Source organism: Phoca vitulina, unplaced genomic scaffold, assembly GCF_004348235.1.
Source record: "Phoca vitulina isolate PV1807 unplaced genomic scaffold, GSC_HSeal_1.0 scaffold4, whole genome shotgun sequence".
Classification (NCBI taxonomy): domain Eukaryota; kingdom Metazoa; phylum Chordata; class Mammalia; order Carnivora; family Phocidae; genus Phoca; species Phoca vitulina.
The window spans coordinates 78404951-78429663 of NW_022589707.1; the positions used below are offsets into that span (position 1 = coordinate 78404951).

Sequence of the window (24713 nt, forward strand, 5' to 3'; positions counted from 1 at the left end):
TTTTTCCTTAAAGAGATCCTAGCCCTTACCCAAAACTGCATAAGCTTCAAATGTGGACTCATAAAACCTGAACCCACCCCTGTTCAAGAGCACATACTTCATGCACCTTCCTGCATTTCATAAATGTCTTAAATCGCAGGTCCTAAAACACTAGATTAGTCTAGATTACAAAGTACATTTTCCACGTTGCTGAGCATAGCACATTCAAGCAATAAATGTATTTTAATGCAGGACAACATTTAAAAAGAGAATGACAAGTTATCATTTCTTCTCTGTTACTTAAGGCAGATTTAGCTCAATTAAAACGTTCTTAAAAGGAAATGATCACATTATAACTGCATTAGGATTGATGAAGCGACTTTTAAATAATTGTTTTCTTACCCTAGACACGTGCCACTCACTTTTGGCCTCTGTTGAAGATGAACCTGAATGAAACCTACGTTGACCTTCATGAACCTCAGGGGCTCAGCAAAAGTCCCAGAGAACCTGTAACTTCTGGGCCTTGCTTAACTGGCGTGCTTCTGAGCAGTGCTGGCTGAGAAAATCTTCAAGTGCTGTTAGAGTTTAAAATGCCAGGAATACACGAACACATGAGCAAGCAGCAATTACATGCCGGTGCATGAAGCCTCTAGTTAGCACTTGGAAAACCTGTTCGTTGCGCAATAGCCCATTAAGCACAACATACGTGTATGGAGATTACAAAGACCTCCTAGAGCCAGGAAGTTTCCCAAATTCACAAATGAACTTTCCCCTTTCTTCCCATCTCTCTTGGGTGGTGCCGTAAGAACAAAGAACTTAAAAATAGCTTAATTTGGTATAAAATCAAGGCCACTTAAAAAAACAAATATTAGCAATTTCTTCTATTAAGAATTTAAGACTTATTTCCTTCCTCAGAATAATAGCCACGCAGGTCCATAATCCCTTGAGGTAAGACAAATTTCAGGATCCAAATTACTTATATAATTAATGTATGGATTCACAAAGGTGATGTGCTGCATATAACCACATGTTCCTTAGCATCCCCAGCAAAGTCTGGGGCAACGCTCTGCAATCAAACACATTAGTATTTCTGCAGTGAAATGCAGGAAGATCCCATAAGCAGTATAAATAAAGATTATAAATAGCTTTAAATTATTTCAACTCAGGATTTGCTGACAGATGAATCCAGGTCATGTTAGGCTTTGCCATCATATAATTTTTTTTTTTTTAAATAGGCTTGTGGTATTTTTTTTTCTGAGTTTTTTTGTAATATGGAATTACAGATCAGGGACGGTGAGCCTGTTTCTCCAGGAGCTCTATTTCCTTTTACTCTTATGGTAGAAGGATAAATCATACGGTTTTAATCTCCCAATGCCTGGGTCGTTTTATTTTTATTTGGTTATGCCCTTCTTCAGAAAGCCCCGGACTTTTCAAAGTAAATCAGAACAGAAACAATAGAAAGAGCCACTGTCCTCTCGGGAGGCTGACTCTTTTCTCAAAGCTCTGCCTGAAAAACAAGCTGCCTTTTAAAATGCCGCACAGAGCCATGGAAGGAGGCGAGAACTGATCTCACAGAATTTATGGAAGGGGAAAAGCATCGCCAGAAATCATGCCTCTAGAGAGTAGAGCGGCGGCCCATAAATACTGAACGCTTGAGGAGTACCGGGATGGAGCCCTGCTGAGGGTCCCTGCAGCCCAAGTGCTGCCGCTCCTATTACTCAAAACTCAGACCTCAGAGACAAGCAGGGCTCCGGGAGCTGCATGTAAACCGTGGCATTTGATAGAGAAAGATCATAAAGTTAGGAAATGGATGCAATCTGGCTACTTAGAACTCCCTGCTATGACCGGTGCAAATCTCAACAGGAGCAACACATCTTCTCATCTTTTCAAGGGAGATAAATGGAAGACAGGCCCATTAACTCGAGGCTGGGGTGATGGAAAGAGAGGAGATGAATGGGGAACTTTTAGAGGAGCTTTTAAAAAGCTAGACACTGTCACTCCCAGGGGATATGACACAGGCGAAGGCATTCAAGAAAGGGACTTGCCTCATTCCATATTGTGAAAAATGAGAGGAAGCACGTGAAGATACTGGTAAAATAGGCAGTTCCGGCACTTATCCACCCTTTTCCTGCTAAGAGTGATTTTTGAGGACAGGACTACTCACTGAGGAGAAAATAATCTTGCTGTACCCAAAAGCACCAAGAAACACAGTAAAGGCTTATTTGCTACTTTGCAATTCATCTGCTTCAAAATAATTCTGCCATCAGAACCATAGATCATTATTATGCAGGTGATCAATATTTCTACAGTTTTACAACTTCTGTTCAAATATTTTGCTGGAGGCAGTTGTGCATGTTAATTTCCAGGAACAACAATAATGTAGAACAATGATTACATTACACTTAGGTTTTTTTACTTCCTTTGTTACTGAGCCTGCCAGAGAAATCCTAAGGGTACTAGCCCATGGCAGCAAAATAATCTACTATAAATAGAGCAACATCTTGATAATAAGTATAAAAGTACTACCTGATGAACAGGTAAATGATGACTCCCAATTTTAAGCATAAAATGCTCTCATTTTCAGGATAACTGGTATAATGTTTCTTAGCTTTCATGTTTGTTTTAGTCCTCTCCTAGCACAAAAACCTCAACTTTATTAGCATTTATGTATTATGCATAACGTTTTCTTCTGTGGCATATCTATGTACATTTGTTCCACTAGTTTGTAAATTTTGTAAAAAATGTAATCATGCTTATCCTCTAGTAGTGAGCCAGGTTCTTGCCTTATACTCTTTGAAACAAATTGTTTTTGCTACTTCTTAGCTTCCTGTGCATCAGCTATCTACAGAGCACTTTGGAATGCAGAATTCAAGGAAGAGGGAAAAAAAATCTACCTTCAAAGGTGAGACTTGGGCCCCACATGGACTATTCCGCGAATTCTGAGACCACGGGTGGAGTAAATGCATGTGGAATGGCTCACAGGGAGTGCTGTTCTTGGCAGAGTCCACAGTCTCCCCCGCTCCTTGGAGGCAGCCTGTTAGCTGCTGTCGTCTCACGTCTGTGTCTACACATCCTTCAGGCTCTCAGAGAGCGCAGGCTTGATTCGCCTGCCTGTGTCTGTACAGAGACAGCAGCTCCTGCCTTGTGAAATTCAGGGGCTGTAGCCAAAGGGGCAGCAGTCTGATTTGTGGGTAAGAGGCAGGGAAGGAAAAAATGGTTACTGTATCGGATAATGCTTTGTGGCAGCCCCGGGAAGCATCCTGGGGCTTCTGGGTCCCAAATGACAGGGATGGGAATTGTGACTGAAAGGAGCCCACAGATATGACTTTAATTAAGAACAGGTCCATTCCACACGAGAGGAAGTCCTCAAATAACTCTTGGATCTGTCGAGAGCAAATGAATTCAATTTTGGTAAAATACGATGACCGAAGTTGAGATAAATCATTATTTTATTAATGAAAATGGTCAGTTTAGAGATATCAACATGTCCAAAATCTTTGATTGTCTCAAAAGATCAAAGTAATCAATTGTTTGAACATGGAAATCTGGAGTTTATGTCTATCCCTCTGTTTTGCCCACAAAAAAAAATAGCCTTTGGGGGGGAATTTAGCATATTTTTAGCTGAAGAAGTATATTAGGAAGGACTATAGGAAGGACCATTATATGGAAGGGAAATTTCCACTTTAAGCATCTACTAAAAACTGATATTAAGGATTAAGAGAGGTCAAATAAAGTAGAACAGTAAAACTCCTCAAAAATATTCTGTACTTACACTAAAAACAGGTTTCCTTAAACTCTAAAACCTCTCTTAAGATGTAGAAAAAGAGCCGGGTTTTAAAAGCAACTTGTCCTCACCTTCTGTTTTATATTTGTTTATTAGAATGAGGCTACTGGCAATAATTTCTGTTTTGACTGACTTTATTAGTAAACAGTCTACTGGATCTACAAACCTTTTTTTCTGAATAAATGTGACAGTATGTGATTTATTGTACTTAATATTTTGCCCCTTAGTCACTTCCTTGGCTGAAATCCCCAAACCTCATTAGGTGACTTCTTTCAGTTTATGGCAGATGGACAATGACCACAGGATATAAAATTAACAGCTGTCCTCCTCCCCTTTTGTACCTTTCTCCCTTTCAGTCCTTATCCCCATTCCCTCACTTCCAAAATATTTATATTTTTTTCCTCTTTACTGCTACGCCTATCATAAGGAACAAAGGAACCAATTCTCTCCCAATTTATGGAATACCATGCTATTTCCAGCTACCTTTCGATGTCCACCCCCCTTTGCATGTTTCCTCCCAAGCCCACAGCGTAGAGCTTTCATCAGATCCTATGCTGGGAGAAACACAGGAAGAGAAATGCAAAATGTGTCAGGCTTTGCCAGATTCCCTGCCAAGCAGCCCTCCTTTTCCCAGGGCCAAGCCCATACAACCTAGCCCTAGTGGTCAGGTCTGGCTCATTTTCTGGGAGGACTGACCCCCACCTTAGGCAGCAGGTGTTAAGCACTGCCCCTCCCCACCCCAGCAATCTGGAAACTCAGCATTACCACCCTTGCTGCAGTTCTGGCTTTGACCTTGATCTTCAGGTCTTAGAATGGCCTCTGCCTTGTCCCCCTGCCGGCTTCCATCTCTCTAACCTTCAAATGGTGGTGCTTTGCCTCTGGAGCAGTACTACACCTGCTCTTATCAGTCTCCCTCCCAAATGATAAAGTCCTGCCTCTGGACCTCCCTCTGTCTGGATTTTCCAACACAATGTGCTCTCACTCTCCTCTGTAGTCTGTACCCCTTCCTTGGCTTCTTCTCACATGTGGACTCTCTCCCCCCCACCTATTTGATAAATAAAGTCCTTGCAGGCTGAGCAGTGTCTTGGGTTTGGCTTTTTCCACAGTGGATGCAGACACATCACATTATGTATAGCATATGTCCTCAAGGTCTCTCTGAAAGAAGAGGTCTTGATCGAGAGTCGTTGATTGATAAGAACATGAAAGTTGCTGGCTTGGATCAGGTTCTCATACTGCCCATGGACTTGCGTCAGTAGTCGAGAGTGGGTATAGTTTTGAGCAACCAGTGTGGAACATCACTAAGTCTCTTTCCTAACCTATGAATGAGATCCAATACAATCCACAGTTACTTAGTTCTAGTTGCAAGCAGAATTCTGCCCTATAAACCAAGAGGGACACTTGTTAGACCACTTAGCCCTCAAGGGCTTTAAACATTTAAGCTTTAAAGGGTGCAAGTGGATATGCAGAAATGTGTATAAATGTGTATAAAAGCAGAGTGAAGTAGGTGTGATAATATGGAGAAGTGGGAATTAGAGATATCAGGCTAGGGCAATGAGCTGAGTTTTCATAGGAGAGACCATTTAGTCTATACCAATGATCAGTTTCTTCTCATCCTATAGTTTATTGCTTATATCCCTTCTACTAGAACAGCCCTCAATAAATTTTAGTAGAACATATTTATGAATGAATTGCTGATACTTATTTTTTAAGCCTCATCAAGCGGAGTGACAGAATTAAGTATTTCAAAAGGAAAAGGACATAGTATCTTTTAAATTGTATTTTAATTCACATAATGATAATTATTTAGTTATCAGTTTTAATTATTCAAGAACACTTGTAATTAATCTCAACAATCTTTGCCAGAACCTTATGCTTAGTAGAATTTTACAATATTTGAGAATATTCCCTTTTATAGCTTAAAACAGGATGTAAGAATTTGGGGTGAGGTGGATTTGAAATATATATATATAATAAAGCTTATTTAAACTGGTCTTTTAAAATATACATTCCCCACAAAGGAATAGGTCAAGTCCAGGATGAAGAAGCAGGACAACCTGAATTATAATCAGTTCCAAACCTTTATTTATTGAATTTAGATAACACAGAAGTGTTCTATATATAAAGACTTCAGTTTTTGTGTTAATATAGACCTTTGAAGATCTAAAACTTAAGTCATAAACACATCTTATCTTAATATCTTTTATATCCAAGAATCTTACACTCAAATAAACATGTTATTTAACCTTAAATTCATATGTATTAAACTAATTTCACTATTAAATTTTTCTAAACTTCTGTATTTTATTAATATTTGTTTTGAGCTCAAGTCATCAGAGATTTTGTTCGTCTCATACTTAGAGATTATGGTTTTAGAAGAGGTTTTCACTATTTCATAACAAATTCCCCAAGGTTTTACTCACTTACCAAGGACAGTGACTCCTGAAAAAAATGAGAGTCTAATTTAGAAACATATCTCAGGAAGCTCACAGAGGAAATGAGCAATAATTCCTACCAAGACATGGAGGGCTCAATTTCTCCTTGCTCTGAATTAGCTGATCTAAGAGTAGAGAGAAACTTTCTCTATTGGGTCAGGTTCTGAGTAATTAAGATGTTTATGAATTAGGCTTGAGGGAAAAGCTGCTTCTCTTATGCTAAATGCAATATAATACCTCATACAAGTAGCATTTTATTCATTATACCTATTTAAGAAAAAATAGTGCCAGATCTCTTTTCTTTTACAAAGCAATCTTCCAATTCACCATTAATAGTACCTCTAACTTTCCTTATTTTCTAATTTCTATTTTTCAAAATACACTCATACAAATTGAGAAGCTCTCATTTATCTCAGAGACTCTATAGCACAAGTAGGTACATAAGAGAACAAATCAGGCCTAAGGACATTTTCATATTTTAATCTGTAAAAGTAGAACATTTATGATTTAATGGCTGTCCCCTGTCTTGAGATGGTTAAAAACAAACAAAAAAGACAGTAAAAAAAATGCCCACAGAAAACCCCAGATCTTTAAGATATTCATAAGTAACGCCAAAGAAAAAAGGTTCTAATTCTATAAAGTATGAACAAGTAATAGATTCTAGCTAGTTCATTAACAACTGATAAATACATGGATATATATTACTGTCCACTAGCTTCACTAAAAGCATAGTTTATTGGTGATTTTATGTTTCCTTCTGGGTCAACTTTTCCATTGATTGAGGTCTTTGGATCACCATGCCCAAATCCTCTCTTGGCACGAAATGTCTGCATCGAACCAATTTAGCACTTGGTTACCTAGTATTACAGACATCTCTGTAATAGTTACTTGTCACTCAGGCAAGAAATATTTATGATCACCTACTTATTTTGAGTCCCTGGGCTAGGGGCTGAGAATATCATGATGGACAAGACAGATTTATCTCTCAAACTAAACTCTGTTCTTTATGCCATATGTTTTTAAATGCTTTACCTTTAATCCCCATTTAGCCTCCAAATTCTATTAATCTGAAGAAAGAGCTAGGCTAAACTGAACAAGCATAGTACTTGGCAAGATCTTATTGAGTGAGTCAATGCAGATTTATATCAAGGAAGAGACAAGTCCACTCTGAACACAACTGTCCAAATGATCTTTCTTAAGAATTAATTTCATTATATTTTTTTTATTGCTCAAGAAACAAAGAGGCCATTTCTGACTTCTATTGACTATTCAGTAAGTTTAAAACCCTCGCCGATATAGATTAACTCTTCAAATGGACACAATTTTATCTGACATTGACCACAGCCACCCCCTGGCCAGTCCTTCTGCTCCGGGAGGGCACTCACGTTCCCATCCTGTATCTTGCTTGTGTCACTCTGTCTCCTCACCTGGAAAACCTTTGTCCCTTCCAGTGACTCATGTTGTTGGCTTTCAGGGATTCTCCTAAGAAGCCTTCCTGACCTGCTCTACTCTGTAGGACCTGCCACCATGGGGACCTGTACACATGTCCATCTCTGTTTATAGCATTCTGGTAGTTCCCTAGAGGTTTCGTGCTCTGGATGCAGCCAGAGCCCTCTACCAAACTGCTCAGCACGGTAAATACCCCTCTGTTTTCCTTTTTTTTTTTTTTTGGTCTTTCTATAGTTAGCTCAGGAAAGGGCTGGGCACACAGCAAATACTCAGTGAAATCTTGTGAAGTGAATGAACGATGCAAAGCATTACCAGCACTTCCCTTGGACCCAGGATCCTGCCTGAAAAAGCAGAATTTGGAGGCATCTGTAAGATAATGGTTTGCAAGGACATCATCTCAAATCTTTCTTCCTATCCCAGAGGAAATCTAAAGGAAACGGGGAAATGTTTCTAAGGCTACAACCATAAATTCCACTAGGTGACTCTAATGAATCAAGTGAGGATTGTGTCAGATCAATGCTTCAACACAGAAATGGATATGAGATCTTTCATTGGAATGGAAAAATGAAAAGTTCGTCTACAAACATTTTGGACATTTTTCAAGATGGTTTAGCTATCGATAACTTGATAAATTTCAGGTTACAGAGCTGTGTTTTCAGGATGCTTTAACTTTAAAAATTCTTTTGGTTAAGATAGCCTGTATGTTTATGCATATATTTATATGTGTGTGTGTGCACACGTCTGTGTGATATATGTATATATATTTAGAAAGGGCTGGAAGAGCATTGCTGTGAAACAGTGGCATGATAGAGTTTATTTGATATGCTTAGTAATTTAAGACATTTCTGTACACATAGCTCTGGGGTACTTGGATAACGCTTGTGATGGAACTGAAAATGTTTACAAGAGCAATATAAAAATATCAAGGCAATAACTTACTCAATTGTGGCTATATGTCCATAATTGTGAACATAATTCACCATGATAGCCATGAATAATGACAGAATTCCCTAAAAAACTGTCCCTATTACATCTGAATCATCACACTACACAGGGAACATTTAACATCCTTAAGGAATTCCAAGGAGGGACACTAAATCTGACTGACCGTATTGAACCATTAGTATAGAGTTGGATAATTCCACAATCCACAAAGAAATATAAATGTTGGATTGTCTACATACAGTGCTTTTTTATAACACACGCAATATAATTTTTGAACTGAGTATAAACGCAATGGCTGCTACTTGACTCTACGTTTGCTTTTTTGGTATTTGGTTATCATGGGACTTGTAAAGCTCAGGATGAATTCATGCGATGATGACATCTCTGGAATCCGTGTGTGTGCCCTCATCTAGCCCCCATGCCATCCATATAAACAGAATGATGCTACCCGAAGCATTCATAATGAGATACACAAAACCATTTCTGAAAAGTTGTGCCCACACTTCCATATTGACCATTTACCCCCATACACCACACAGCTTATGGTTTGCCACTACATTGTTTCTTGGCCACCCTAATCCTTCTTAGTTCCCAAGATTTTTATTCTCAAAATGCAGTAAGCAAATTCCCCAGTGAAGTCCTAAGCAATAAGTTATAATTCTTCACTAAATATTTTGTTTCTGATGAAACCAAAGAGGGAGACAAACCATAAGAGACTCTTAATCTCAGGAAACAAACTGAGGGTTGCTGGAGGGGAGGAGGATGGGGGGCTGGGATAACTGGGTGATGGACATTGGGGAGGGTATGTGTTGTAATGAGCACTGGGTATTATATAAGACTGACGAATCACAGGCCTGTACCTCTGAAACCAATAACACATTATGTGTTAATTAACTGAATTTAAATTAAAAAATGTTTCAAAAAATAAAAATAAAATAAAAAATAAAATAAATATTTTGTTTCATTTCCAAACAATGACATGTTAAAATTTCTTTTTGATTCTAAAACTGCCACTCAGAAAAGATTTCTAAGTATTTTTTTAGTTATAAACTTGATATATTTTTATCTATCTGTCACCTATCCATCTACATATCTCTTCCAACTTCCTGAGTCTGTTATTCTTCTAGTCTTCTAACCTAGGATTCAAACCTGTGCTTTAAATAATACAAGCAGCTCTCTGGCCTGGTAGACGGCGGTCCTTGTTTTGCAGTAAAGTCAAGGGCTCTTACTAAGTAGTCATATGTTTGGGTCTAGCCCGAAGCCCTTGGTCATGGTGCTTGTTCTGGCTTTGGGATCTTAGGCACCAGACCCTGAATCTTCTGATTGTCCCCTTCCCAGCCCTGTATCATCAGCTCTGTTGCTCGTGGTGGGGTGATATTAAAAGGAGAGGAAATTAATCTCTGCCAGCTCCATGGTATACTCCTTACTATTTACAAAAATAGAGGTTTTTGTCCCCTTTAAGGTAGGATAATTTCATTGGTGCTGGAATAAAATTCCTACCTACCTTGAAGAAAGTTCAAATACTAGTAGAATTGTGAAGCATATATTTTAAAGAGGATTCTCTTGTATTCTTTAATTGGTTAGAAATAATATCTGAAATTAATGTTCATTGCCCTAACAAAAAAGTTTAGAATTAATGCTTGGAATACAGATAAATAGGAAAACCTTTTCAGCATCTTTTTTTTTAATATTAATAGCATAATAAGTTTAAACACATTGGTTCTAGTTACTTGCCTGTCATGCTAGAGTTTTTAAAAGAATTGTTTCTGTAGCACCACAACTTTCAAAAAATGCACTTCACTTGTTTCTGATTATAAGTCTTGCATGCTCTTTACAGAACATTTAGGATACACTTGCTAATGGATCCAAGAAAACCCTCATAAGAAAGTCTCATTATGGGGCGCCTGGGTGGCTCAGTCAGTTAAGCATCTGCCTTTTGGGGGTGCCTGGGTGGCTCAGTTGGTTAAGCAACTGCCTTCGGCTCAGGTCATGATCCTGGAGTCCCAGGATCGAGTCCCACATCGGGGTCCCTGCTCAGCAGGGAGTCTGCTTCTCCCTCTGACCCTCCTCCCTCTCATGCTTTCTGTCTCTCATTCTCTCTCTCACAAATAAATAAAATCTTAAAAAGAAAAAAAAAAAGCATCTGCCTTTTGGCTCAGGTCATGATCTCAGGGTCCTGGGATCGAGTCCCGCATCGGGCTCCTTGCTCAGCGGGGGGCCTGCTCCTTCCTCTGCCTCTCCCTACCACTCGTGCTCTCTCTCTCTCTCGCTCTCTCTCAAATAAATAAATAAATAAATCTTAAAAAAAAAAAAAAGACTCATTATTTTGTTTTAGCTAACACTTTCCTTATGACCACATATGGACTTCGGAACAGTCTGTAAATTGTTGTAGTCCTGCTTTCGATGTGAGAAGAAAACAACCCAAACTGTAACAGGCAGTCTCACAGGAAGGCCTAGAGAAGCTTCCGTGAGGCACGCAGAGGAGAAGGTGACAACAGCACGGCTTGAAGAAAACTGCGCTCGGGCACAATCAACCACAGAGAGCTCCCGGCTGGGAGAACGCCGCTCTGTGATCAGGACTGGGGGGCTACTGCGGGAGACAGTCCTTTTGCTAATGGTGGTTCTCCAAAGAAAAGCGGGTGAAGACAGTGGGGTGGGGGGGGTAGGGGACGGGCCTGGGGAATGAAGGAAGCTGTCCGTGCCCGCTCCTGAGGCACAGCGCCGCATCTCCATGTCACAGAGGCCGGGAGGCGGTTTCCCTTACAGGACCCAGATCAGTAAGACGAGCCCCCATCCAGAAGGCTGTATCTTTCTTTACCTAGAACATTCCTACTGGAACCTTGTCCGTGTTATTTATTAATATATGCCTTTGGAGATGAGAACGGAAGGTAAACAGACAGCAAAGCTGTACACACTTGATCCAGAGGTACTTTATTTTACTGAATGCTTTGCGTAGGAATTTTGAGCTCTACTATAAAAAGCACTTAAAAGAAATATTGCCAGATACATTTTTAAAATTATCCGTGCCTGAATTAAACATGGATTATTTGTGCCAAACACGAAACCCTAACTGGTTTCTCTCAGGCAACAATAATTATCTCTTTCACTACCAGCCAGTCAAGGTGCAGGAAATTTAACAGATTTTCAGTCTTCTTAATCTGAGCAAAACACAACCAGTCAGGTAATTCTGCTCTAACAGTCCAATCCCAATCGTTCGAAATCGTATGTAAATCACTTTAAAATGTTTTGGGTTCTCTGTACCATTCTTAAATACCGCTCCCTGCTGGAGAGAAGTGAGAACAGAACGCAGCATTTATGATTTTAAATTTCATTTAAAAAATGTTTTAAATTATTTATAGCAATGTTAAGATGGATTCTTCTCTAAATCTAAAAGCACTTGGCACTATAATCCAGATGACACACTATGATTAAAACAAACACTTCCAAGTTAAATTGCTATAATTGCTAAAAACACTTACCAATGGAAAATTGGAGGACAGAGGCTGTTGTTGTATTAAGGCTGGTGGTAATCTAGAAAAAGGAATATACCAAAATAAGACAAGATAGAAAGATAGGAGGAGAAAGAGGAAAGGGGGTTGAAAAGAGGAAAAAAAGGAGCCATAAACAGATGTTGCATTAATCCAGTGGTTAGCTTATTTTCATCAGTATGTCTGAACATACATTTCATGGTGCCCTGTGGGGAATAATGCTGTGAGATCCTGATTTAGACTCTCAGGGTCCTGTTGAAAACCATTTTCGGTGTGATCTACCAGGTAATCTTGTGAGGGCACTTAACACAGTCCCCTCTACTCACCCCTCAACCTCCCCCCATCCTAAACCAACAAATCTAGAGCCCAAGCGAAGGCCATAAAAAGGCTCCCAAACAAAAACTAGGAGGTAAATTAAGAGCAAATGAGGAGAATAAGATTATTTTGCAAAGTAATTAGAAATACAACAGCTTAAGGTATAGGATTTCGTTAGGGGATGATGAAATGTTCTAAAATTGATTGTAATAATGATTGCATAATTTTGTGAATGAACTAAAAGACTTGAATTCTATAATTTAAATGAATGAATTGTAGAGTATGTGGATTATTTCTCAATAAAATTGTTACCTCTCAAAAAAAAGTAATCAAATTATGGGCCTAGAAATATCCTTCCAATACATTTCTATTACTGTCCTTTAATCTCATGAAGAAGCATGCTTAAACAATTTTCCCCCTTCTGAAAGAGAAATGGTACCCTATTTAATCTGAAATCAATTTAAATTTTTAAAAGATTACTTATTTATTCTGTGGAGCAGTGACTTCGACCCATACCAGTTCACATGGGATGAGAATTAGGGTTCTCATTTTCAGTGACTCTCTTGTGGGGTTCCTGACCTTTGTGAGCTAATGAATGGGATGCCTCCCATGACTGCACCTATAAATTATAAAGTGTACAACTATGTCTTCACCATGGCAAAACCAGTAAGCTTGCTTCCGCTTTTTATATGTCATAATATCATCCTTAGATTTATTCCTGCACTTTGTTGGCCCCCACGTGATGGAGTCCACAACTGCGGAAGGGTCAGGAGATACCCAGTTTATGAATCACTGTGGGAACTAGTGGGGAAATGAGTGAGCAAGCTTCTTGTTTTGCCAGAATTCAGCTGAGATGTGAGTATCCAAAGATCAGATGTATGCTTCCCATTTCTACAACACAAATTGGAAAGATGACTGAATGTATGCTTTAAATATGTGACCCTGAAGTCCATGAGGAAGCAGGAAAGATAAAAGAGGGGAGGGCAAGAGAGACATTTTATAAATTATTAGATTATCAGTATAGATATCAGCTCCTAACTGATTTTAACGGTAGCAAAAATCACTGATGTCAGGGTGTCAGAGCAAATTCTCTCTGTTTAATTTAAATCCCTCATTATCACAGATTATCTACTAAAAGAAAACTGGCCCATCACGCCCAGAGCTCTGTTTCCTGCTCTCTTCCCCTGAACTAGAGTCATTAAAGAAAAATGCACCAACAGAATTTTCTTTAAATAACTAGGATACCAGCTCCTTTTCAAGATTCCTTTAAAAGGAATCTGTTCCCTGCCCCCTCCACACACATACAATTTTTAGAGTAAGTTCAACTGTTTGTCCTCATGGTTTTTCCACTTGGATAATTTAATCTTACAGTCCAAAAAGGCACATGAAAATTTTTAAAGTTTTCACATAAATTGAATGAATGCTCTTTCCACCTCTGATTTTATATAACTGAGTAGATTCCCAGGTGAATCATGAAACACTCCTGAATATAAGTTCTTTGAAACAATGGTATCCTATGTAAGCTAAAAGCACCATGGTTATTGCTAAGGCTGGTGCATGAAATATCCGAGAGAGTCTGAGATACTTACCCTGTTGGTGTCATAAATGACACTGTGTCGCCTGCATAATGAAGTTCCACAGACGTGACCCTGGCTAGCAAACAGTAAGTTGCTTGGAATACTGCCAAATTTCAAATTACAATGTGCTAACTGAGAGTGAGTGACCCTGGACCTAGATTAGTCATTGATTCTACATTTTTTTTTCTCCACCAGGGAAGCTAAGGACTGACAGAATGGCTAACTCCCATTTCTCTACCTTTACCCATTTAGCTCATTAGTAAAAGTGTCGGCTACAAGGAATGGGAAAGATGAAGAGAAAAAAGTAACAGGAAGCATTGCCTATCAAATCTGTTCACCTATGTTTACATTTGGGGATTATAAATTATTTCTTATCCTTGGGTTCACATATGTAATTTTAGTTTGCAAAGTTATTAAGTCTTTACATCTGACATTCTGCAAATGAAAAGGGTCTCTTACATGGCTTTTGATAAACCATACAGCAATTATGAAGTCTGACAGAACTTTTCTCCTACCAAATCTCAGTGGTCTTAAGTTATCAAATAGACCCTAAATCACAGAAATTAGTAGGACCACAAAATGAATATGAATTTGCTACTGGCTAAGGCTGTTTATTCTGCACATCTTCCCTGCAAATTTTGGGGGGGGGGGCGGTATGATGCTGTTTTAGCCCAAACTCCTCCCTGCAACTAAAATGCATTTCCAAATATATGAAAATAATTCAATAAATAATTTCTTTAAAAAAAAAAACAGGGGGTCACATAACCCACCTGTTTCATGCTCTGAGAGAGCACATTTTCTCTTAAAGGAGTGGATAAGTGAATTCCTCATGTCCTTCACTTTGGACCAGCAGAATGAATAAAGTTGGGGTGTCACCACCCGAATATGGAGACCTCACGGAGTTAAATAAAATGTGTGAGGGCTGCAACCACAGCAGCAGTGGGGACATAAATGCCTGGTGTTCTCATGTGACAGCAGGTGCCACCTCTCACTGACTCTGGCTTTTATTGAAATAAAATGCCACATGACTGAATTCACAAAATGGAGATGCTCTTGCTGGCATCATAGAAGATATCGAATTAGCCTACTAAAGTTCTTTGCCTGTGATCCTTTGTTTCACAACTTCAGTAATTTATGAAAAAGAAGGCAAATTTGTTAAAAAGGGATTTTGGGGGGCCGATACCTTTCACCAGTTCTCACGCACAACAGTTTTGACTGTATTCAGTCTCGAGTACCAAGCAAATATTTGAATTTTAGTGAACATAATAGCACGTTAACTGACAACTGAATTCCTTCCTTTTCATTTGGTTGATCTGTCTTCTGTAAACACAACTTGGGTACAATATATATTTTTGCTCCTGGGACACCAACACAGTATAAAAATTTTTCAAAATTAGAAGTTGCTAGTGTGTAAAATGTGGATGTCATCCCTGTCTTTATTAATGTATTTTCACTCTATTCCCTTGGGGTCCACAACACAATCCTTTGTACTTATGATGGGAATATAAATCTACATATGTCTTTTTTTTTTTCTTCCTTGGAAGAAGAAAATTATTTCAAGTATTTTCTTTTTTACTTGAAAGGCTAATCTCACATTAATTATATAATACAATTCAAAACTAGCCCATTGGGTACATAAACTCTAATGCTCAATAAACTGAGGAATAGTGAAAACAATCAGGATTAAAATATACATGGGTCAAATAAACTAGATACTTCAGTTTTTAGTTTAGAAACTGTAGAAATAAGAATTCTGGCATTATATTCTTAGAGATGTTTATTTCTTATTTATCAGTAGAAACAAAAAAGAACTTGCCAAGCATCTCCAGAAATATTACCAAATGGGAGAACATTCTAAAAAAGGCATTTATTCTAAGCTCAATTAGTAAAATTTTATTTTGTTTAAAGGTTTACAGCTAATTAATTCAGTCATGGTACATTATTTAAAATGCACTAGCAAATCTATTTTTTCAAGAAGAACTTCACTACCAGAGTCACATTTGTCTGCAGGAATATTATAACACCTTGTGTGACTTGAATTATGAGCACCTATTATTTTAATTTGCATCCAATTAATTCTGTTTGTGTTCTAATTTCAGCTAAAAATTCTTCAATTTATCAATGTTCTGCAGCTCCTATCTTTAATAAATTAAATGTATCCATTGCCATGAAAGGGGTATTCAAGCAGCACAAAATAAGAACCATGTTATAAAAATTAATTGACTTTCACTTTGATAACTAAATCTTCTTCTAATTGCCTAGCTAGTTTTTCTCCCCTTTGTATTGTGGAAGCCCGTCTTCTGGCCACTTTTAAAGTTAATGAATTTGAAACACAATGTGTTTTGTAGGGGTGAAAAATACAACCTGTTAGAAGCGCTAAAGCTTGAGCTGAAAATCAGAAAAGCAAAGCATTATAAGAGACGCTATGAGTAGAACACTTCTCGCAAACAAATTGAGCCAGGAGTATAATATAAAATATTGCTTTTATATCCTTTTTCAAGAATGTGAAATGTAATCTTTCTGCCAGAACCAAGTAACAACAAAAGGCTCATTAGCTTCATGCCGATGGCTAGTGGTTTCATTGCTTTTAATTTAGAATGTTCATGTTTCATTTTACGTATGATCCAAGAACTTCTCTTTGGCAGGCAAAGTCTAATCAGTCTAAATTAAAGGAAAGTAACCTACTCCTAAACAATTTGGCACAAACCAAAATTTGTTCAAAACTAGTTTATTCAGTGCACTTTCACTTCTTAAAAAAAAATTCAGTAAACGTCCTCTGTGGTTGGGACACAAAGTTTTAAAATAATGTGATAAAGTTGCTTGTCTAACATTTTTGGCTTGCAAAGAGAATATAAGACAGTTAAAAGTAAAGCTTTATACAAGAATTTAGAAAGCCATAAATTATTTAAATACGATATACATACATATGTGTGTCATCGATGTTACATGCATGTCATACCCATATTTTTAAAAAGCCATCTAATCATAATGATGCACCATGTGTATCCACTGATGCGGCCCATTTTATTACTGAATTTTTTATTTTTACTTTTGAAAATAAACTATAAAACCACTGTTCCCCATTTTGAGATATTTGTAATAGGATTCATAATATAAACAATGCTGCAAATTTTCATATGACTTATAAGAGCATAAAAGAATCTTTTGTTGGCAAAAAGCTCCATAAAGACAGTGTATTTGGAATAATGTACATAAACAGCATGTACTTACCAATTCTCTTGGACCATATGGCTCACAGAAGGTGACAGCATTGCCATGCATAATCGCACCACACTGTTCTCCAGTCTCGCAGTTGTTACATTCAACCCTGTGAGAACAGAGAATGCACCCCCAGCCTGAGAATTAAGTAGCACAAAGTGGTTTATTGCTCAGGTAAGGAAAGACATAAGCTACTGTTAGTCGGTTCAAATCAACATTTTGAGGAAGGTTATAGTTTTTTTTTTTTGTATTGTGACATGTTTATGAAACATGAAACCAGGAAGGCTTGAACTAAAATCCCGGTTCTTTCGGTCACTCACAGCGGTGGGCAAGTTACTTAATCTCCCAAAGTTTTGGTTTTCTCACCTGTACAATGAGGATAATACTGACCTAAATCTCACATGAGGATTAAACAAGAGAGTGCATGAAACACAGAGTACGGAACCAATCTCCTAGTAGGCACTTAATAATGGCAGATGGGTGTTTTTATTAATAATTACATATAATATATACCATATCCAATACAAGGATGTTTGCAAATATTAACGTTAAGCAAAGTAATACACACTTAGATAATGAACTAAAACTTGTATCTCTGAAAACAAAAGATGTTTTACCAATTTTAATTTTCTTTTGAGTTGTTATAAGCGTAAATGTTTAAAATTATTGTCCTCAAATAAATCTGAATGTCTATAAAATATACCACGCTAAAAATAATGGAATCAGATTATATTTAATTTACGTATTAATATGAAATATATACAAATTCTAAATCAAGCAAATTTTGGATAACAAGTTGATACATTAACCTTGCAAATAATTTAATTAGCTGCTTTTTTACTACTTTAAAATGAAGTGGTCAATACAACCTTAGGACAGAATCTCAAAAATAAATGTATTCATGTTTTTAGCAGAAATTGAAGGTATGAAAATTCTGGATTTGACTTTGCATATTTACAGTAACGCAGTGCTCTGCATCGTGACATCTCAACCTACAATCATTACACACCTAACATGTAGAGAGATAATCCATGTTTCTTCTGTCTGAACCTCAAACCACATGAGAGCTATATTTCATGCAGAAAGGACATTTTCAGTTTCACATTCTATGGGCCAAACATTGTGGAAAGGGTAGCATGCATGCCCTTTGTTTTGGAGATCACCGTGTTTCACCCTTTCAACTATTTGCTAATTTCAGAGAAAGAGGGAGTAGGAATTCCCATTCCAGGAGGAAGAAGACAAAAGTGTGAAAAGATACCAGATATCCCATAAAGCCAAGAAGCAGAAGCACAGTAAATAAGTGAAAACTTGGCAAATAAATGTAAGCATTGCCTGCATGAGAATTGCATGGATCAAGTGATTGGTATTATTCTTTTGAGCTGTGTTCCCATAAGCAGATCAATAATGTCAAGAACCTTTGATTTTTTTTTTTAGAATAAACAGAGAACAATTTCTGATATGAAATTTAAAATGCCAGTGCTCATAGCATCACAAATCTTAGTAGGAGATTTAAATCTTCTCCCGATTACTGTGAGCAAAATTCTAAAAAAAAAAAAATCTTTGACATTAGAAAAGACATAATAGTAGCTTCATAAAGGTGATAAATGGATCACTGTTTTATGCCTGACATGTTGTATTCCACAAATATCTGTTGAATGAATGAAGGAATATAAGACAACTTCATAAACAGTACTGTTATTAAAGGTTGAGATCTTAGAATAGGACCTGCACATAGCTAACATGATGTGTTAGTGTGTTGGCTATAATAATAATAATGTTACTATTATATATAATATATATAATTATTATTATAAATTATATTATTATATTTTATTATAAATTTTCACCACTTTCATCTAGAACTGGTATACTAGGTTTTTTCCCCACAGAGAACCTATTACATGAACTTCTTATTACACTTTCTCTATCTTTAAATTGTACATTAATGTTTTCAAGGAATGTGATTGTGATAAAAGTAGAGAAGTAACACAAAAATTTTAGTGGGGTTCTTACTTAGTGATAGATGAGGATTATTTGGCCTCCAGGTCATTGTGAAATAGCTTGAGAGAAATATCAACTTTGAAAGAGAAAAATTTTTTAAATGTTCAACCCTCACAATGACTATCTGCCATTTTCCTTCAGTGACTGTAAACTAAAATCTTCGTTGTTGGTGAAAAGCTGGAAGATTTTCCTCTAAGATCAAAGACAAGACAAGGATGCCCACTCTTGCCACTTTTATTCAACATAATACTAGGAATCCTACCCACAGTAATCAGACAAGGAAAAAAAAAAAAAGGCATCCAAATTGGTAAGGAAGAAGTAAAACTGTCATCCTTTGCAGATGACATGATACTATATACAGAAAACCCTCAAGACCATCAAAAAACTATTAGAACCAATAAATTAATTCAGTAAAATTGCAGGGTACAAAATTAATATACAGAAATCCATTGCATTTCTATACACTAATAACAAACTAGCCAGAAAGAGAATTAAGAAAATAATTCTACTTACAATTGCAACAAAAAGAATAAAATAAAATAATCCCATTTACAATTACATCAAAAAGAATAAAATACCTAGGAATAAGTTTAACCAAGAAGGTGAAAGACCTGAACTCTGAAAACTATAAAATATTTATGAAAGAGGGTGCCTGGGTGGTTCAGTTGGTTAAGCGACTGCCTTCGGCTCAGGTCATGATCCTGGAGTCCCTGGATCGAGTCCCGCATCGGGCTCCCTGCTCGGCAGGGAGTCTGCTTCTCCCTCTGACCCTCCCCCCTCTCATGTGCTCTCTCTCATTCTCTCTCTCTCAAATAAATAAATAAAATCTAAAAAAATATATATATATTTATGAAAGAAACTGAAGATGACACAAATAAATGGGAAGATATACTATGCTCATTAATTGGAAAAATAAATATAGTTAAAATGTACGTACTAACCAAAGAAATCTACAGATTCAATGTGATCCCTATCAAAATGCCAATAGTATTTTACACAGAACTAGAACAAATAATCCTAAAATTTATATGGAATCACAAAAGACGCCAAATAGCCAAAGCATTGTTGAGGAAGAAGAACAAAGCTGGAGGTATCACAATTCCAAAATTCAAGATATACTAATCAAAACAATATGATACTAGGACAGAAACAGATACATAGATCAATAGAACAGAATAGAAAGCCCAGAAATAAATCCATACTTATATGGTCAATTATGGGGAAAGACAGTCTTTTCAACAAATGGTGCTGGGAAAACTGGACAGCTACATGCAAAAGAATGAAACTGGGTCACTTTCTTACATCATATACAAAAATAAACTTAAAACTGATTAAAAACCTAAATGTGAGACCTGAAATCATAAAAGTCCTAAAAGAAAACATACACAGTAAACTCTTGGACATGGGTCTTAGCAATATTTTTTTGGATCTGTCTCCTTAGGCAAAGGCAACAAAAGCAAAAATAAACTACTGGGACTACATCAAACTAAAAAGCTTTTTCACAGCAAAGGAACCATCAACAAAACAAAAAAGCAACCTAGTGAATAGAAGAAGATTTTTGCAAATGATATATCTGATAAGGGGAAAATATCCAAAATATATAAAGAACTTATACAGCTCAACACCAAAAAACTAAATAATCCAATTAAAAATGGGCAGAGGATATGAACATTTTTCCAAAGAAGACATAGAGAGGGACAACAGATGTATGAAAAGATGCTCAATATCACGAATCATCAGGGAAATGCAAATCAAAACCGAAAAGAGGTATCACCCTCACATCTGTCAGAATGGCTAATCAAAAAGACAAGAAATAACAATTGTTTGTGAGGATGTGGAGAAAAGAGAACCACTGTGCACTGTTGGTGGGAATGTAAATTGGTTCAGTCTCAACGGAAAATGGTATGGAGGTTTCTCAAAAAATTAAAAAAAGAAATACCACACAAACTAGTAATTCTACTTCCGGATATTTTCCCAAAAAAACAAAAATATTAACTCAAAAAATATTAACTCAAAAAGATAAATGCACCACTACGTTTATTGCAGCATTATTTACAATGCCAAAGATGCAGAAGAAATCTAAGTATCTATCAATAGATAAATGGATAAGGAAGATGTGATACACACACACACACACACACAAACACACATACACACACACAGGAATAATACTCAGCCATAAAAAAGAATGAAATCTAGCTATTTGTGACCACATAGATGGACCTAGAGGGTATTGTTGTAACAGAAATAAGTCAGAGAGAGAAAGACAAACACCATATAATTTCACTTACATGTGGAATCTAAAAAAAAAAAAGAAACAAACAGAAAGAGATTCATAAATAAAGAGAGCTGGTGGTTGTCATGGGGTGGGGGAGGAATGATATAAATAAGTGAAGGGAATTGAAAGTTACAAACTCCTAGTTATAAAATAAGTAAGTCACAGGGATGTAAGATACAGCATAGGGGGTATGGTCAATACTACCACAATAATTTTATATGGTGACAGATGGTAACTATACTTACCATGGTGATGCATTTCATAATGTCTATAAATGTCAAATAAGTACGTTGTACACCGGAAACTAATATAATATTGTCAACTATACTTCAATTTTAAAAATATAAGATAAACAGGCTAATTAATTAACAATAAAAGCATCATTGTTGATATGAAGTCTGAGGCTTGAGGTTTGAATTCCCATAGCAATCATCATTCTACCTACAAATATTGATCATCAGTCTCCAAATCAACTGTATATCAGAAAAGTAACACACCCCCTTCCCTACAGCTTTTATGAAATGGGATTCAGGTGCAACCTAGAAGTCTGTATATTGTTTCAAGGTGATTCTAACATAGATGGCCTACAGCCTGGCATTAAGGAACCAGTGACTAGACAACAGACGTGTGATGTGTTTGATTTTGATTTTGATTTTGTAAGATAACAGAAGTTAAACACAAGAAAAAAGCAAACAGGTAACAGCCCTTCTCCCCATTTGGCCCAACAAGCCTTCCAGACCTTTTTCTTCTTCATTGTGCTATATAGATCCAGAAACTTGAAATAAAATTTATTGGTCATTGGTACCCTGTTGAACTTAAAGATTCAGAATTACCATGTATTTAGAATTACTCACTGGGTTGCTGCTACTTGGAAGAACAATGGCTTCAACAAGGATTGATGGAACAAATCCATCAACTTTCTGCCAACGTCTTTTAAATGTCCTCTGCTTGAATTTCTCAGTCTGAGAAATTATTATAATTTATCCTGAATGCCCATTCCTCTGGGTGGTCAAATCCAACAGACTCTTGGCTGCCAATGTGTTATTTATTCATTCATCATTCATTAATTCATTCGTATAATTAACAAACTTGTGTTAAGGACCTATAGGCACTGTGGCGAGCTTTACTGGTACAAAGACCAATAAAACAGCGTCATTTTCTTCCAGGAGTATACACTACAGAAGAAAAAGCAGAGAAACAAGCACACAATTACAATATAGGGTGCCAATGCAATGGTAACTATTTATGGCCTTCTTTTATGTGCCAGATATTCTAAAGCCCATGTAAATCTCTCAACCTCTCTGTAAGACAGTTGTCAGTGTCCTCGTTCTACTAATAAGAAAACTGAGCTTCAGAGAAGTTAAACATTTGCTTGTCACCCAGCTGCAAAGGTGACAGAGTTGCCATTTGGCCCCGGGCCTGCTAACTTCAACGCCCATCACGTTTTCCATAGCTCCTCACTCCTCATAACAGGAGTATGTATTGGCTATCATGGTACCTAATTCAGACAGAGGACGGAAGGGAAAGTTCCCAAAGGAGGTGGTCCCAGATCTGGTCCTGAATGAGAACTGGGTGTTATTCAAGCAAGGAAGAAAGGTGAGGGTGTGATAGGGCACAAAGAACACAGAGATTATGACACGGAAGTAGAACTGCCACTCTAGTGAGCTAGTATGACTGGAACCATACTGGTACATACAGAAGGGTGGCAAAGGATGGCGCTGGAAAGTGGGAACCAGTTCATGGAAGGCCTCGTGCGCCATTTACAAAGTGATAGGTGTTATGCTACTAGTTCTACAAACAACGTCTCAATAAATTCATATAAAACCCCCTCCCTCCATTTTTAATCCCCATTGAGAGGATGTTAAAACTGAGATTTAGAAATATGATTGTCCAAGGTTAGACACCTTATAAATTAAAGAAGTGGGATTAAAACTCTCATTCTATTTCCAAAGTCATGATACAAATCCAACTTTTAGTAAAATTACTCTAGCAAATGAGGCAATAGAAGTAGAAAAAATCAGGACTACTGATGTAACACAAGTAAGACGTGATAGTGCCTTGAAATAAGGTAGAGATGGAGAAAAGTGGGCACATTCTAGAGTATTCTTATTCAATAGAAATGTAATGTAAGCCACATATGTAATTTTCAACTTTCTAACGGCTACATTCAAAAGTAAAAAGGGGGGTGCCTGGGTGGCACAGTTGGTTAAGCATCCAACTCTTGATTTTGGCTCAGGTCATGATCTCAGGGTCATGCGATCAAGCCCTGCACCGGGCTCCACACTCAGCGCGGAGTCTGCTGGAGATTCTCTCTTTCTCTCACTCTGCCCCTCCCCCAGTCAATGCACACTCCCTCTCTCACTAAAATAAATAGAATCTTAAAAAAAAAAAAGTAAAAAGAAACAGGTGAAATTAGTTTTAATAATATTTTGTTTAACCCAATATATTCAAATTATATTTTAACATGTAGTTAATGGAAAATTATTAATGACATAGCTTACATTCTTTTTTCACACTAAGTTTTCAAATTGTGGGGTGTATTTTATACTTATAGCACATCTCAATCCAGACTAGCCACATTTCAAGTGCTCAACAGCTTATGTGACTAGTGGCTGCCATTATTGGACAGCACAACCTTAGAGAATTACAGGGCTTGGAAACTGACTGCTCTCTGGTTCTGCCCATAACTGGAGATGACCAGCTGACAACGGTTATATGTACCTGAACTTCAGAAAAAGGAGATCATCACTGATAACGACAGTTTAAGATGTACGGTTGAGGGGCGCCTGGGTGGCTCAGTCGTTAAGCGTCTGCCTTCGGCTCAGGTCATGATCCTGGGGTCCTGGGATCGAGCCCCGCATCGGGCTCCCTGCTCCGCAGGGAAGCCTGCTTCTCCCTCTCCCACTCCCCCTGCTTGTGTTCCCTCTCTCGCTGTCTCTCTCTCTGTCAAATAAATAAATAAAATCTTTAAAAAAAAAAGATGTATGGTTGAAATCATAGGAGTGCATGGGGGTCAGGAGAGAGGGAAGGATCTTACAAAGTGAGAAGAGAAGAGGCCCAAGAATGGATCCCAAGGGAACGATCAATCATATTGCTTTTAGTCTGGTTTCTGGAGAGCTCTAACCATCATGACTTTTCAGTGTGTAGCAGTCTGAGCTTATCTCCTCTTCCTTTTCCATGATTATTGGCAGTGGGTTCATTTTGGTTCCTAAAAATCTGTGTTGCTCATCAAGGTGACTTTCCTAA

General features: G+C 37.4%; 1 protein-coding gene across 2 annotated transcripts in view; it reads right to left on the reverse strand.

Moving 5' to 3' along the window:
* The window catches only part of RELN (reelin), a 496941-nt gene that overhangs the window by 226155 nt on the left and 246073 nt on the right, over positions 1-24713 (reverse strand). For both annotated transcript variants that reach the window (XM_032402324.1, XM_032402325.1), the window contains exons 7-8: positions 17201-17297; positions 12069-12120 (exon numbers count right to left, since the gene is read on the reverse strand). In XM_032402324.1, coding sequence (XP_032258215.1) covers positions 12069-12120; positions 17201-17297 — 149 coding nt within the window. The remainder of the gene's footprint in view (positions 1-12068; positions 12121-17200; positions 17298-24713) is intronic.